Below are 17736 nucleotides of genomic sequence, written 5' to 3' on the forward strand. Positions count from 1 at the left end.
ACACCTGTTTTTCTCTTTTGTTGCTTAATAGGATGTTGGCACGCTCTTGAGGGCTCTTTTTTTTCTCTCAACTTGCTGTATACAGGGTGCTAAAACACCCACTTTTTTGAGCTTTCCACATGGTCCCCTTACCCTTATTTGTATAGGAGAAGGGATGACAAATGAGACACAATTATACATGAAATTACATTTTTTCTAATTATTCTTTATTGCTTTTTATCAAATTTTTGTTAGGAAACCAGAGATCAGATACTGAAATATTATTGGTTTTAATCTTTGCAAGTAAAATGGTGAACTATTTGGGCACAGCATGAGAGGGACTTAGGCTCAGATTTAAAAAAAATATAAAAGATGAGAAGGGAATGCCAATGGATATGGATATATTCATGCAGAAATTGAAAAGAAGTTTAGAGAAAAAAAAATCCAGTAGTCTACATTGGCACACTAAGAACTTCGAATGTTACAGGGATGAAAATATGAATCCGAAAGGTTTTCCGATCCAGATTTAATATCAGAAAGAGATGTCTGAGGTTGATGACGAAATCAAACAAATATATATACAACATCAACCCCTATGCTTTCCTTACAATTTCAATGTAAAAAACAAAGAATTACAAGAACATCTAGAAAAATTTAACATTGATCTAATTCAACAAAAAGAACACAAATTTATGAGAGACAAAATGGCACTTCGTAAAAACTTTGCCTATAGATGGCCAAAGGTGGCCATAGATGCTCCCAGTTTCAGAGAAAACCTATGGACAATAGTATGATACAGGATAATGATGGAATGGGATCTGACTAACGCTTCTAATTTTTCTCATACCTCACAGGGTGCTCATAACCCTCAGTGGAGACACTGACAGTCCCAGAAAAGACCAAAAGATTGTGATGGTGCACAATCACTGGGTGGTAGTGGCAAGAAACAAATTATTGAGCACAAATTACAAGAACAGAAATTATCACATGCACAAGTACATATCCCTCACGGTGGGTCCCAGCCCTCGAATAATACACAAGTTCAGTCACAAGGTGGTGGCAATAGCTCAACATAACACTCCAATCGTGGACAGTTACATGTTTGTAGTAAAGATCCACAGACAATGCACAAAATTCTGACATTGATGCATCAGATGATTTTTTAGGGTTGCTCACACAAGACACCACGAACACGCCCAGACATCCCACGGGCACCATGGATCCATTTGTCATAAGGCTAACCCACCCTCCACAGGGTTAAATATTATCAACCTATCAATACATATTCTTACAAGAGCAGAAGAAGTTTTGAGCCTAGGTTTAACATTCTGCCCCACACAGGAATTAGACCACTTTGAGGTCATTAAGGATCTTCACCTTTTTGATAGAAAACTTACTTATACACTTTTGGGAGGAAAAAGAAAAAAGATAAGGCACTTAGAGACCAATGGAAAGACATCAAAGTAAGAGATTTTTGTGCTCTGAAGGATCTTATGGATCTTTTAGAAGAAAATGAAGCACATGAAAAATAATATTTCACAATCCTCAACACCGAGTGAGCTGTCACCAAACATCCCCCAAAAAAAGAGATCTCAAACAAAAAAGAAATCTGACAAATTCCCTTCACTACAGACCAACCCTAACATTGCAGCATTCGTGACCCAGGTATCTAAACAAATCATACAAATTCAGAGACACAAAGTGGGTAACCTAACTAGACCACAGGCAGAAGCCTTACGAGCACTAAGTAAAAATGACAGCATCATTATATAATCATCAGATAAGGGAGGGAATGTGGTCCAGATGGATATACATCAAAATAGAGAAATGTGTCTGAACTTCTTAAGTAATAAGGAATGGTACAAAGAAATCTCCCAAGATGTTATTACAAAGTTCCAAAATTATTTTTTGCAGTTAAAAGTGAAGGCATACCATCAGGCAGTAATAGATAAAGACACATATGAATTAATCTTAGTCAAGACCCTTGGTATACCAACCGTTAATGCATTACCAAAAACCCATAAAAGCATAACAACACCTCCAGGTAGACCGATAGTGTCTGGAATAGGCTCAGACAGATACAGAACAAATGAGTTGTGTGATTGACAACTACTGTATTTATCGGCGTATAACACACACTTTTTCCTCCTATAAATGGAGGGCAAAGCACCAGTGCGTGTTATACGCCGATATAGTAAAAAAAAAAAAAAAAGCCGGGCAGCGCTGAGAGGAAGAGGAGGGGGGCGGGCCGGGGCGGACCAGAAGGAAGGACGAGCGGCTGCTGTCATAGGAAGTCCTATGATAGACAGCACAGTGGCCCAATGACGGGACATGAGACGTGTGCGTCTATCATAGGCGCAGGGACGTCAGATGACAGCGGCGGCTCGTATTCACTTCTCCTCGCACGGCCCGCCCCCCCTCTGCCTCAGCGCTGCCCGGCTTTTTTTTTCAAAAATACAGTGGGTACGGAAAGTATTCAGACCCCCTTAAATTTTTCACTCTTTGTTATATTGCAGCCATTTGCTAAAACCATTTAAGTTCATTCTTCTTCCTCATGAATGTACACATAGCACCCCATACTGACAGAAAAACACAGAATTGTTGACATTGTTGCAGATTTATTAAAAAAGAAAAACTGAAATATCACATGGTCCTAAGTATTCAGACCCTTTGCTCAGTATTTAGTAGAAGCCCCCTTTTGATCTAATACAGCCAGGAGTCTTTTTGGGAAAGATGCAACAAGTCTTTCACACCTGGATTTGGGGATCCTCTGCCATTCCTCCTTGCAGATCCTCTCCAGTTCTGTCAGGTTGGATTGTAAACGTTGGTGGACAGCCATTTTTAGGTCTCTCCAGAGATGCTCAATTGGGTTTAAGTCAGGGCTCTGGCTGGGCCATTCAAGAACAGTCACGGAGTTGTTGTGAAGCCACTCCTTCATTATTTTAGCTGTGTGCTTAGGGTCATTGTCTTGTTGGAAGGTAAACCTTCGGCCCAGTCTGAGGTCCAGAGCACTCTGGAGAAGGTTTTTGTCCAGGATATCCCTGTACTTGGCCGCATTCATCTTTCCCTCGATTGCAACCAGTCGTCCTGTCCCTGCAGCTGAAAAACACCCCCACAGCATGATGCTGCCACCACCATGCTTCACTGTTAGGACTGTATTGGACAGGTGATGAGCAGTGCCTGGTTTTCTCCACACATACCGCTTAGAATTAAGGCCAAAAAGTTCTATTTTGGTCTCATCAGACCAGAGAATCTTATTTCTCACCATCTTGGAGTCCTTCAGGTGTTTTTTAGCAAACTCCATGCGGGCTTTCATGTGTCTTACACTGAGGAGAGGCTTCCGTCGGGCCACTCTGCCATAAAGCCCCGACTGGTGGAGGGCTGCAGTGATGGTTGACTTTCTACAACTTTCTCCCATCTCCTGACTGCATCTCTGGAGCTCAGCCACAGTGATCTTTGGGTTCTTCTTTACCTCTCTCACCAAGGCTCTTCTCCCCCGATAGCTCAGTTTGGCCGGACGGCCAGCTCTAGGAAGGGTTCTGGTCGTCCCAAACGTCTTCCATTTGAGGATTATGGAGGCCACTGTGCTCTTAGGAACCTTAAGTGCAGCAGAAATCTTTTTGTAACCTTGGCCAGATCTGTACCTTGCCACAATTCTGTCTCTGAGCTCTTCAGGCAGTTCCTTTGACCTCATGATTCTCTTTTGCTCTGACATGCATTGTGATCTGGAAGGTCTTATATAGACAGGTGTGTGGCTTTCCTAATCAAGTCCAATCAGTATAATCAAACACAGCTGGACTCAAATGAAGGTGTAGAACCATCTCAAGGATGATCAGAAGAAATGGAAAGCACCTGAGTTAAATATATGAGTGTCACAGCAAAGGGTCTGAATACTTAGGACCATGTGATATTTCAGTTTTTCTTTTTTAATAAATCTGCAACAATGTCAACAATTCTGTGTTTTTCTGTCAGTATGGGGTGCTATGTGTACATTCATGAGGAAGAAGAATGAACCTAAATGATTTTAGCAAATGGCTGCAATATAACAAAGAGTGAAAAATTTAAGGGGGTCTGAATACTTTCCGTACCCACTGTATATGGGCGATCTGTGCAATATGGGCGATCTGTGCTGGCGAGGCAGCATTGGGGACACTGCACTGGCGAGGCTGCATTGGGGTCACTGCGCTGGCGAGGCTGCATTGGGGACACTGCGCTGGCTAGGCTGCATTGGGGACACTGCGCTGGCTAGGCTGCATTGGGGACACTGCGCTGGCTAGGCTGCATTGGGGACACTGCGCTGGCGAGGCTGCATTGGGGACACTGAGCTGGCGAGTCTGCATTGGGGACACTGTGCTGGCGAGGCTGCATTGGGGACACTGTGCTGGCGAGGCTGCATTGGGGACACTGCCCTGGCGAGGCTGCATTGATGGACACTGGGCTGATGAGGCTGCATTCATGGGCACAGGTAAGACTGTATTTGATTAAAAAAAATAGTTCTGAGTTCAATGTTGTTTATTTAAAATGTTAAGCTTTTTACCTAAAATTACCCTCCTAAATGTGAGGTGTGTGTTATACGCCGGTGCATGTTATACGCTGATAAATACGGTATTTAAATTCCCATGTAACATCCCTACCCTCCTATATCCAGGACACCCCTGACTTATTAAGGCAGTTGGAAGGGATACAAGTTCCCACCAACATCAAACTTGTTGCTTTCGACATAGAGGCACTATACAGTAGCATCCCACACTCCAAGGGCCTATCGGTGGTCAGAGAATTTCTCTATGAGAGACCTCGGGAATGTCAGTGATATAACAACTTTGTTTTTGATGCTTTAGAACACATCCTCACCAGGAATGTATTCACATTTGATGGCTCTCATTACCTCCAGGTGCAGGGGGTTGCGATAGGGACTTGTTGTGCCCCATCGTACGCAAACCTGGACCTGGGGGGAGAGGTGGGTGCGCATGCTGTTCTCTGATGATCAATGTTGTAAATTTTGGCCCAGCATTCTCCACTGGCTCCGATACATAGACAATGTCATGATGCTATGGTCGGGGTCATCCCATTTCTAGATATTGAGATTCTGAAAAAGGAGGAGGGAAAGATAGTAAGGACTCTATATCGACACAAACCCACAGCTGGGAATACTTTCTACATACAAATAGTTTCCACCCCAAACCTCTTGTACACAGTATACCATACTCGCAATATCTAAGATTGCAACAAATCTGCTCTAGTGAGGAACACTTTAAACAGGAAGCCGATCGTCTACAGGATAGGCTGCTCACCAGAGGATATTCACGTACAATTCTACAAAAGGCATACAATAAAGCATATAGACGTCAAAGGGAAGAGGTTATGTTTTAGGCCCCCAAACACTCGAAAACAGAGACAGTTCATCTTACCCCCTACATGAGACCTCATGCACAAATATGTAACATACTTCAGCAACATTGGTACATGTTTACCAATGATACAATTTTGAAAAAGTACATAAAAGACTTCCCTGAGACTACATTCAAAAGAGCACACTCGGTCAAGGATAAAGTTACTAGGAGTCACTTGAAAGAAGCCAAAGATGTAGACCACCGGGAACTAAGAGGCGCCTGGAAATGTGGGCCATGTAACGTATGTCATTGGATCAATGAAAATCAATCACTATATCTACCTGATGGGTGCTTGCATGCGATTATACAGCATATAAACTGGCAAATGATAGGAATTGCCTACATAATGTTCAGCGAATGCGAATCATTTTATGTGGGCAAAACCAATCGCCAATTCTGGCGAAAAATAAAAGACCATATACAGTATCTCTCAAAAGTGAGTACACCCCTCACATTTTTGTAAATATTTTATTATATCTTTTCATGTGACAACACTGAAGAAATGACACTTTGCTACAATGTAAAGTAGTGAGTGTACAGCTTGTATAACAGTGTAAATTTGCTGTCCCCTCAAAATAACTCAACACACAGCCATTAATGTCTAAACTGCTGGCAACAAAAGTGAGTACACCCCTAAGTGACAATGTCCAAATTGGGCCTAAAATTTCAATATTTTGTGTGGCCACCATTATTTTCCAGCACTGCCTTAAGCCTCTTGGGCATGGAGTTCCCCAGAGCTTCACAGATTGCCATTGGAGCCCTCTTCCACTCCTCCGTGACGACATCACAGAGCTGGTCAATGTTAGAGACCTTGCGCTCCTCCACTTTCCATTTGAGGATGCCCCACAGATGCTCAATAGGGTTTATGTCTGGAGACATGCTTGGCCAGTCCATCACCTTTACCCTCAGCTTCTTTGGCAAGGCAGTGGTTCTTGGAGGTGTGGTTGGGATTGTTATCATGTTGGAATATTGCCCTGCGGCCAAGTCTCTGAAGGGAGGGGGTCATGATCTGCTTCAGTATGTCTTAGTAAATGTTGGCATTCATGGTTCCCTCAATGAACTGGAGCTCCCCAGTGTCGGCAGCAGTCAAGCAGCCCCGGATCATGACACTCCCACCACCATGCTTGACTGTAGGCAAGACAAACTTGTCTTTGTACTCCTCACCTGGTTGCTGCCACACACGCTTGACACCATCTGAACCAAATAGGTTTATCTTGGTCTCATCAGACCACAGGACATGGCTCCAGTAATACTGTACATGCCCTTAGTCTGTTTGTCTTCAGCAAACTGTTTGCTGGCTTTCTTGTGCATCATCTTTATAAGAGGCTTCCTTCTGGGACAGCAGTCATGCAGACCAATTTAATGCAGTGAGCGGTGTATGGTCTGAACACTGTCAACCTCCGCAGCAATACTGGCAGCACTCATATGTTGATTTCCCAATGACAACCTCTGGATATGACCTCTGGATATGATGCTGGGCACATGCATTCAGCTTCTTTGGTCGACCTGTTCTAAGTGGAACCTGTCCTGTTAAACAGCTGTATGGTCTTGGCCACCGTGCTGCAGCTCAGTTTCAGGGTCTTGGCAATCTTCTTATAGCCTAGGCCATCTTTATGTAGAGCAACAATTCTTTTTTTCAGATCCTCAGAGAGTTCTTTGCCATGAGGTGCAATGTTGAACTTCCAGTGACCAGTATGAGAGAGTAAGAGCAATAACACCAAATTTAACACACTTGCTTCCCATTCCTTGGAACACTGACAAGTCACATGACACCGGGGAGGTAAAATAGGCTAATTGGGCCCAATTGTCACTTGGGGGTGTACTCACTTTTGCTGCCAGCGGTTTAGACATTAATGGCTGTGTGTTGAGTTATTTTGAGGGGACAGCAGATTTACACTGTTATACAAGCTGTACACTCGCTTCTTTACAGTGTAGCAAAGTGTCCTTTCTTCAGTGTTGTCACATAAAAAGATATAATAAAATACTTACAAAAATGTGAGGGGTGTACTCACTTTTGTGAGATACTGTATATAATGGCAAAACTAACTTACTATCAACACCCATAGACATATAGGGCTGTACCACAAAAACGACACTAAATTGGTTCGATTTGGGGCACTAGAGAGAATCATGGATAATACTAGAGGTGGTGAGTTTGATAAAAAAATCATCTTGCAGCAAGAAGCTCGCTGGATTTTTAACTTAAAAGCCACCAAAGCTCCAGGCTTAAATGAAGCACTCAGCTACAAAACTTTTTTGTGACTCGGTTTCTCTCCATAATATATAGCAATATAGTGTTCATAACGGTATCCACCACCTCAGCCTTCTTACAGATTCTCTCTGGTGACAAAATACTGTTTGGTCGTCAAACATACATCCTAGGATACTTTATTATACGTGGGTACAATTATTACCCATGCTGTTATATGAATAGACACCTTTGATTGCATAAATTAGATTTTATCATGATAGATGATTATACTATGTAAGGTTATGGGTATCTGTATATATTTTGTTTGCATCAATATGGCTTAGCTGTGGCGCTTTTGGTTTCCCTTTGTGTAGCTATCTGGTGCGGGCATATGCATTCCAGGCTCTCTCAGGTTCTCTCAGGGGCGTGGGTTGAGTGGCCACTCTGCCTTTTGTCCCCCTTGCCTATAGCCGGGATGCTTCTGCACCTCTGGCAGGGGGGCGCAAGGATTGAGCGGCCACCCCACAATAGGCGTGATATGCCTCTGCATATGCGCTCTGTTGGAACCCACACTGCATCATTACATCACATTGCAGTGATGCTGCTGTGTGACATCATCTACCAGTGCTGCACCTCGTGGCAGCGAACGCCATAGGATGCGGTGGGGGTATAAAGCAGCCAGCCGGAGGGAAAGACATTGATGGCGGTTCTGTACTCGCTAGGATTACACAGTCAAGGTAAATATAGCGCTATATATAAGTAGGCCTCAGGTATCCTTGCCAGTGCTTTCGAAAGAAGTTACGCAGTTTCTGGAACGAATCCACCTTTAAAATAAGCTACGATAAATCTGAGCTGCTCCCCATTAATGTCCCATGGGAGATGGCAGATGCCCTTAGGCACTCCTTTCGGTTTAAGTGGCAGATTACTTCCCTCCCATATTTGGGTACCCACAACTCCCCAGACCCAGAGGTTTTATATGACAAAAATGATTGGGGACTCCTGGGACAGATCTCGGGTGACTTAGACACATGGCCTGATTACCCCCTGACTTGGTTTGGGCATATAAATGTACTCAAAATTTATATCCTAGGATCATATATTTGTTATATACCATACCAATTCAGCTGCTACAGTCCATTTTCAAACATATTAAAAGATCCTTCTTGAAGTTTGTTTGGCATGGTAAACATCCCAGACTTGCCTACTACATACTACGGAGATACAAGAGAGATGGCGGGACGGGACTACCTGACGTTTATATATATTAAAAAGCGATGACTCTAGTACGTATTTTGAATTAGACTAATGATGCCTCTACCAAACTCTGGGTCCCTCTTGAAAAGACGTTAGCGGGTTGGAATTTGGCGGGGGCGCCTTGGATTCCAGCGGGCCGCCTGGCAATGCTCAAGGAGAATATTCCACTGAAACATTTCCCTTGGCCCCTCTCGGGGGTTTCCCGTGGTTTTCTCCCGGGGAGGTATCTCCCGGTTTTTCCGCACCTGGGGGGCTTATGGGAAAATGCTTTGCGCTTAATTTGCACCGGATGGGTGATTAATGCCCTTGGACGCCCTCAGGTCCCATTACTGAGATTTCTAGATGTCCTTGTGGCGTTATAGACAGCTGACTGACTTTCTAAATAAACTACGGTCAACCCCAGAGTCTAGGCATTTGCTGTCCCACATGTACAAACTGGTGCTTAAAGCACTCTCGGGCAAGATGCCCTATTACATTAAGGAGTGGGAAAGGGAGTTGGGGGTAGAATTCGAACCACAACAGGCAGCAAAAATTATGCAATTAGCCCATGTCTATTAGTACTCGGATCCAGGAATTCTCTTACAAGTTCCTCACCCGGTGGTATAGGAGGCATTTTCTCTTTTTTTTCAGAGGGTTTACTTCCTCTTTAAGTCCTCGATTAAATGGTATAAACATAGTGATAATCCATATTTATTGAATGCTGCCAAATGCCTTATCCCGATACACTGGAAACAGGCCTCCTGTCCAACAGTGGCTGAATGGAAAAGAAGAGATAAACTATGTCATGGGAGCAGAGCATTGGGTTTTATACCGTTAAAGACCAACTTGATTGTTTACGGGACATCTGGTCGGGATGGACGTACTATTCCAATGAGATCCCTGATGCTTAATTAATTACAGCAGTGTCAGGGGGGTGTCTACCTCTTCGATATTTCACTCCAGCCACGACAAACATTAATAAGTGCACTGACAGTGATAGACAAGATGATGACCTCCATGATGCTATAGAGATTTATTGACCTTGCTCACACACATGTTCCTACACTTCCATGGCGCTGTGGCTCACTGACCTTTCTCCCACCTCGGTTCTCCCTCTCTAAACTTTTTCTCTATGTGTTCATTCTTTTTGCTTTTTCTCCTCTTTCTTTCTGTTCTTGAATATCTACTATGTTCATTGGCACCCGTCTAACATCTTGTAATTGTATTTATGCTACCACACCTTTGGACTGGTGTAGGGACTTATTTCTGGGAAGACCAGTCCAATTTACAGGTTAGATCAAGATGAGGGTTGCACTCTGTTTGGCCTATGGGCAAAATCTATGTGATATGAATTCTTGCCTGTTGTTTTGGTGAATTAACCAATGCTAGGACTTTTGCCATGGGTATTTTATTCATATAACTTTTTTCTGTTCTGTTTTGTTCTGTATGAATCTCTGTATACCTAAATAAAGATTATTTAAAAAAACTATAGCGCTATATGAGCTTTACTATGAGTGGTGCACTCCGAACATATCATTGACTATGGACATTACTTTTTAGGTCATTCACCATTGCATCTGTGGATACCCATTGGGCTTTAAAAACAATAATACACTGCGCTAGATTGATATAACTAAAAAAATATTGTATCAGCAGCAGGCATAAAAACAGTTGTGGAACCTCAACCAATACAGAAATGAAAAACAAGTTATGCAGCACTTGATACGAACAATCAAGAGAAATTAAATAATGGTGATAGTCACTCCATGCAAAGATGGCGTCATGTGTTAAAAATATATAAAAGTCCAAAGACAGAGGGGCCTCCAAAACCGTCCCATACACCAGGTATTGCAGTGATGTTGAAACCTCCACCAGACACCAGTATGTGTGGCCTCTTACCAGCTGAAGTTGATCCTCATTACAAAGGATCCACAAACTTATAGGTAATCCTATATTACCTATAAGAAGCGTTTGTGGATCCTTGTATGAGGATCAACTTCAGCTGGTAAGAGGCCACACATATTGGTGTCTGGTGGAGGTTTCAACATCACTGCAATACCTGGTGTATGGGACGGTTTTGGAGGCCCCTCTGTCTATGGACTTTTATATTTTTTTAACACATGACGCCACCCATTGGGCTTTACCACATTACTTCTCTATTCAACTGTCAAGGGGTGAGAGTTTGTTGATACTCAGGTATAGTTACTATATTTTCTGCCTCAAACAGAGATTTACATCTTTGTGCATCATTTATGTTTATAGTTTGGCTTTTCTTTGGGAATCACCCCTATATCACCCTACCTCATCCTTGATTCTTTTGTGCATACACTGGTGGAGACACTAGCAGAGGATCACCTATACCAGCATAAGTCAGGTGGGTTTCTTATGTATAACTGGAGGAAGGTACAATCAGCAATCCCAGAGTGAGATATATTCAGACATGTTTAAGGATTTGGCAGTGTACTGATTTGAGCCCTTTTGACGTTATATTTTTTGAGACACACATTGTCATTGACTTCAGCCCACTGAACATCTTGATTATCTACACTTGTGCTCATAAGCTTACATACCCTGGCAGAATGTATGATTTCTTGGCCATTTTTCCGAGAATATGAATAACACAAAAAATTTTCTTTCACTCACTGTTAGTGTTTGGCTGAAGCCATTTATTATTAATCAACTGCGTTTACCCTTTTTTTAAATCATAATGACAACAGAAACTACCCAAATGACCCTGATTAAAACCCTGGTGATTTTGGCCTGATAACATGCACAAAAGTTGACACAACGGGGTTTGAATGGCTATTAAAGGTAACCATCCTCACCTGTGATCTATTTGCTTGTAATTAGTGTGTGTGTATAAAAGGTCAATGTGTTTTCTGGACTCCTGACAGACCCTTGCATCTGTTATCCAGTGCTGCACTCATGTTTCTGGATTCTGAGTCATGGGGAAAGCAAAAGAGTTGTCAAAGGATCTGAGGGAAAGGGTAGTTGAACTGTATAAAACAGGAAAGGGATATAAAAAGATATCCAAGGAATTGAGAATGCCAATCAGCAGTGTTCAAACTCGAATCAAGAAGTGGAAAATGAGGGGTTCTGTTGAAACCAAACCACGGTCAGGTAGACCAACTAAACTTTCAGCCACAACTGCCAGGAAAATTGTTCGGCATGCAAAGAAAAACCCACAAATAACTTCAGGTGAAATACAGGACTCTCTGAAAACATGTGGTGTGGCTGTTTCAAGATGCACGATAAGGAGGCACTTGAAGAAAGATGGGCTGCATGGTCGAGTCACCAGAAGAAAGCCATAACTACACAAATGCCACAAAGTATCCCGCTTACAATATGCCAAACAGCACAGAGACAAGCCTCAAACCTTCTGGCACAAAGTAATTTGGAGTGATGATATCAAAATTGAGCTTTTTGGCCACAACCATAAACGCTACATTTGGAGAAAAGTCATCAAGGCCAATGAAGAAAGGTACACCATTCCTGCTGTGAAACACGAGGTGGATCGCTGATGTTTTGGGTATGTGTGAGCTACAAAGGCACAGGAAATTTGGTCAGAATTGATGGCAAGATGAATGCAGTATGTTATCAAACAATACTGGAGGAAAATTTGCATTCATCAGCCCGGAAGCTGCGCATGGGACGTACTTGGACATTCCAACATGACAATGATCATAAACACAAGGCCAAGTCGACCTGTCATTGGCTACAGCAGAATAAAGTGAAGGTTCTTGTGTGGCCATCACAGTCTCCTGACCTCAATATCATTGAGCCAGTCTGAGGAGATCTCAAACGTGCAGTTAATGCAAGACAGCCCAAGAATTTACAGGAACTGGAGGATTTTTGCCAGGAAGAATGGGCAGCTTTACCATCTGAGAAGATAAAGAGCCTCATCCACAAATACCACAAAAGACTTCAAGCTGTCATTGATGTTAAAGGGGGCAATACACGGTATTAAGAACTGGGGTATGTAAACTTTTGATCAGGGTCATTTGGGTAGTTTCTGTTGTCATTATGATTTAAAAAGAGTAAACACAGTTGATTAATAATAATCGGGTTCAGACAAACATTAACCATGAGTGAAAGAAAAGTTTTTGTGTTATCATTCATATTCTCTGAAAAATGGCCCAGAAATCATAAATTCTGCCAGGGTATGTAAACCAATGAGCACAATTGTATAAATCTCTTTCCGAAAACAACACTTTGTGGACTTTAGTTGGAACTGTGATATAGGTATATGATGGATAAACTTGCAAATCCATTTTGAGTGTTCTGAGTAAGACCACTGTAGTCCCGATATATACTCAAATATTGGGAATAACCGATTTCATAGACATGTATATTAACATCAAAATCTTTATATCTAGATAAGATAGGCATAATAAACTACCATTATCTACCAACCTTGGGCTGGTTTGCTTTGACCCCTATGTCCGCCCCAGACTGTACTGCACTAGGAACTGGAAGAATACTGCCACAATGTAAGCCATGGAGATACATTTTCTTGTGGTCAATAGATGAATAGGATATGTGAATACAATTCCCAACATGAACTTTGTCTACCCACACTACTCAATGGTCCTGAAGAAGCTATTTGTGAAACACTTTTACCCTCCATTGGACAAGAGTATCTGTATTTATTTACATTCTTACCATCTGTAATATACTTCTCTTGTCTATGGGTAAAATGTAGGGGACATACGCATAAAACTGATGTATATGGGTCAGCTATGATTATATGGCCCACCCTTTTTAACATGTAAAAGAATACTTTTATATTGTTTATTTAAATAAACTTGACATTTTTATGGAAGTTATTTTTTACTTGTGTCTCACGTTGTGCCCTTCCACATTCACACACAGGAGCTCATATATGAGAACGCCTGTTTTTCTCTTTGGGTAAATGTCTAGAGGAGTAGGCATTTCTGGGCAGACTGCATTTGCATGCAGACTGCCCCAGGTAGCACCCACAATTAATGCTAAGCCTCCAAGAAAGAAAGAACCTATATCCAGCAAATAAAAGGGGTAGACCAAGGACAGCAAGGCTGGGGAGGAAGGATAATGCTGGATGTCCTCCAGCATAAAAATTAGGAGAAGGAGGGCCTTTTGAGGAGAGCCAATTTAGTACAGGAGAGATGCTTGTACAACTGTGCAAAACTGCTGAGACCACTACACTAACCCCTTCCAACTTTCTTTAAGCATTGGAAATACATCCATCCCCACAACTATAAAATTAGACCTTATTCAGATGAATCAATATAACCATCTTATATTTTTCATATTAGCAGCAGCAGTACTGCTGATGTGGGCATTTATTTCTTTACTAGACTAGCTGTGTGCAGTGGACCCAGCCTCTGCTTTGGATGGCAGTTGCAGCCAAGTAAAAGCCTCAAGGCAAAGTCAAAATCAGAGGTCTAGGTTGCAATAGTAATGCCACGTCAAGCCAAGGTCACTTAATGATACCTCTATTTGGACAAAGCTATATCCATTTCTCCATAACTGTTCCGAATCTACAAATAAAAAAATGACCCTGCCGTACATTGCAATTCCATTACCTTTATCTTTCTTTTTCTTCCTTTATCCCTTAATATATTTTTATTTAAAACTAGACACCATTTAGAAACCTATGCTTTACAAAGAATTAAAAAAAAAATAAGTAGAAATGTTACCTGCATAGTCTCGAATATTCATAGGAAGGCTGATCACTTTCTTGAAAGCACTGATCCAGTTTTCTCGGTCTGTTTCACTCTCACATGTAAATAGGTAAGTGCGCTCAGGGGTACTTATGGATATACCATAACTCCACAAGTTGCCTTGTGCACCTGAAATGATTTCTGTCTTTACTTGGTATCCATTCTCACTGCTTCCCAAAAACACTTCACCTTTGGCAAAGGCATCCTGAGTAAAAGAGATATCAAACAGTGGTCAAACTTAATACAGGAGCACAGTAGGCCTGATTAACTAAAGAAAGCCAACAAAATTGGCTTACATATGTATAAAGACTCCATTATATGGGAAATTGCTATGGTTGTGGTAAGTGACACCTAAAGCATATCTAAACCCAAAACAAAAAATATATATATTGCAGTTTACAAGTCCTTAGATGTGGTATCAGAATTATTTAGCTTTTTTTAGACTTTTCCCCTTTATTTTCATCTGGTAATCCTGCCAATAACATACTTACTGTCCCTTTGTGCTTACACCCACTTCTCCACTATCTAGTGAGGGTGACATTTTGAAACTTCAAACATGTTCTCCTTTATTCATCTCTTTTACATGGAAGCTGATGGGATTAGTAGTTAGCACAAGAAAGATACCATTGTTTTTCTGTCTTTCCAGCTCACAGTGACAAGGACATTTTTAGTAAGATCAATAGGTATTTTCTGTACTTGCTGACATGTTCTTAGCCTGAAAAATGAAAACTAATGTAGTCACCAAATGCAAGGACTGGTAATCTGCTACAGTATACTGTATATTACATTTGTTTTTGGGTTTAGCTACACTTTGATGTCATTGCTACACATCACAAGGACTCATAGCAATCATAATTGATAATTCAATAAAACAACTGTCTACAACTGTATTTGGTGCCTGTGACCTGTATAGCAATGTGAAGTGCAGCATGTGATTTTCAATGAAGGGAATCTCTGCTTATGCCGGTTTCCATCATAGGCTATGTTTTAAATACCCGGATTTGTGCCTTCCTACTAGGAATTAGTGCATGACAACGCACACACATATAGCCTCAGTAGAAATAATATCCAGTGCCAGCCTCATTTCACTGAAACTACAGCAAGTAGCCAGGAAAATGTAATCCAGGTGACATTTCCTCGAAGACTAGTAATAGAATCCCAAGTTTCCAACACAAATAAATGTAGCCAAAACCAAACAAAATCAACGAGTCTTGGCATATAACCTTATGAAAAATATTACATCCCTAAAGATGCCAAATCCAGTAAGAGTTTGTTAGTCTATTAGGCTATTTTGAACTAATCTTTTTATACGTGCACTGTGTATCAGGAATAAGGGATTCTGATGCTGACCTACGTTGGATTAACAACAACTGGAAGTTTAAAATGCAAGGAGATAATTTTAGTCATATCAGTTTGGATAGCAGTCAGAAGAAGACATTTTTACTGGCATTGCCACTGACTTCATTTGATGAACATTGTTCTCTGAGAACCTTGATCTTTCAGATTTGGCCTAAGACTGGGTTCACACTGATGCAAATTGGATGAAGATTTGCCCGCATACTATTGGCATGACAGGAGAGTATGACCGCCTCTCAATGGAGCCGGTTCACACAGCTCCAGGGCAGCCGCTGTCACATTGGAAAAGGGTGCTGTGCGTCTTTGGCTAAGGTTTCAGGTGTGAATTCACGCACAAATTCGGACCTGATTCGCACTCAAATCGGTGAACAGGGACGCACTGGACCCCCTGCTGTGACCCGCGGCTGCATCAGTGTGAACCCAGCCTTAAAGTGGTTGTAAACCCAAAAAATGAAAAACAATGTGATCAGTAACTTGAAGAAAACTCTCCTCTATAAACTACTTCTGCTTACTTTGGCATCTTTACACTCCCTGTCAATATAGTAATCCTGCCTGGTGTTCTGAGGAGACTAAAGGCCTGTTCACATCTGAATCACACAGGAACGTTGTCCCTGTTTCTGTGCGATTCTTGTGTTTCTCTGTGCGGTGTAATTTGTAGCCTATTCATTGAATTGGGCTTAAATCACACTGGATCTCACAAAAAGTAGTGCATGCACAACCTTTCAGAAATGCACTGCACCATACCATGCGATCCTGTGCAGGCAAATGCACTGCATTTGCATTCTGGGTTTGGGGTGTTGTTAGGAATATATTAGCATCCTTAGCAGACTGCACAACCAGTGCATTTTGAAGGTGGTGCAGGATACTCGCATAGAACATGGGTTTCCTGCACCACATTCTGGCATGAATAAGCCCTAAAGCCGACACCAGAAAAGATATGGGGATGGTCCTTTTATTTTGTTTTGAATGACAGAATGTGCAGAAAGGAGATGGCCAAGATCCTTCTAGTTGAGCTGTGTAAAAGGGCTTTATGTCTGTAAGCAGAGCTGGGGAGAGTGAGTGTTCTGCAGTTTCCAGCATGTGGTTTGGTTACTGTTTTGGGCAGCAGACTGCTAGTACAGGTGGAATGAAAGCGTGAGAGAGAGAGAGAGAGAGAGAGAGAGAATATATTTGGGAGGGGATATTGTGAGGTCATGTCTCCAGATGCCGGTGCTATATAAAACTCACAGATCAGCCGCTTTACAAGGGCTACAGTCGAATGAGGATGATTTTTACAGGGGTACACACAACGCAATTTAATTTATAACAGTAATATGTACTAAAGAGTGTTTTTTTGGGGGATTTCAGTTTACAATCACTTATGAGAATTACATGGAAATTCTGGATAACTGATTATTGTCTTTGTGCTCCGTAAGCAGTCATCTTTTAGATCTGGCCTTAAACAGACCGTGTTGACAAACCATTAATTTCAACTAAAAGCTTCCCATATGATTTTATGTTCATTTAATATCCTCTGTCTACCTTGTGTAAACATCCAAATGACCAGAGACTGGACGCTGCCATCTTGGATGTGATGTCATCAGCACCAGCAGACTCATACTGTCACTCATAGTGACATTCTAGATTGTTCTCCTTTGCTTCTCTTCCATCAGCTACATAAAAAGTTATGTAGGGAGTTGAAGAGAGGGGTCACGGAGTTATTTCTACTCAGAGAGTAATTAGACATTACCAGAATAGGAGAAGACTTGAAAAGCAGCAGAGGGCTGTGCTATGGAATTGACTCTCCTGAAGTAGCCACATTTTCTAGCTAGTTCAAAGGCACATTGCAAATATAAGTGAATAAATCATCAATGGAATGGAAAACAATACACACAAGCATTTTAAA

General features: G+C 41.7%; 1 protein-coding gene across 1 annotated transcript in view; it reads right to left on the minus strand.

Annotated features, from left to right (window-relative positions):
* LOC309561960 (arf-GAP with dual PH domain-containing protein 1-like) overlaps nucleotides 1–17736 on the minus strand; it is a 114720-nt gene that overhangs the window by 3774 nt on the left and 93210 nt on the right. Inside the window, exon 10 of the mRNA XM_082266050.1 lies at nucleotides 14472–14700. Coding sequence (XP_082122176.1) covers nucleotides 14472–14700 — 229 coding nt within the window. The remainder of the gene's footprint in view (nucleotides 1–14471; nucleotides 14701–17736) is intronic.

The sequence above is a fragment of the Pelophylax lessonae genome (assembly GCF_965119305.1).
Source record: "Pelophylax lessonae genome assembly, chromosome: 8".
Classification (NCBI taxonomy): domain Eukaryota; kingdom Metazoa; phylum Chordata; class Amphibia; order Anura; family Ranidae; genus Pelophylax; species Pelophylax lessonae.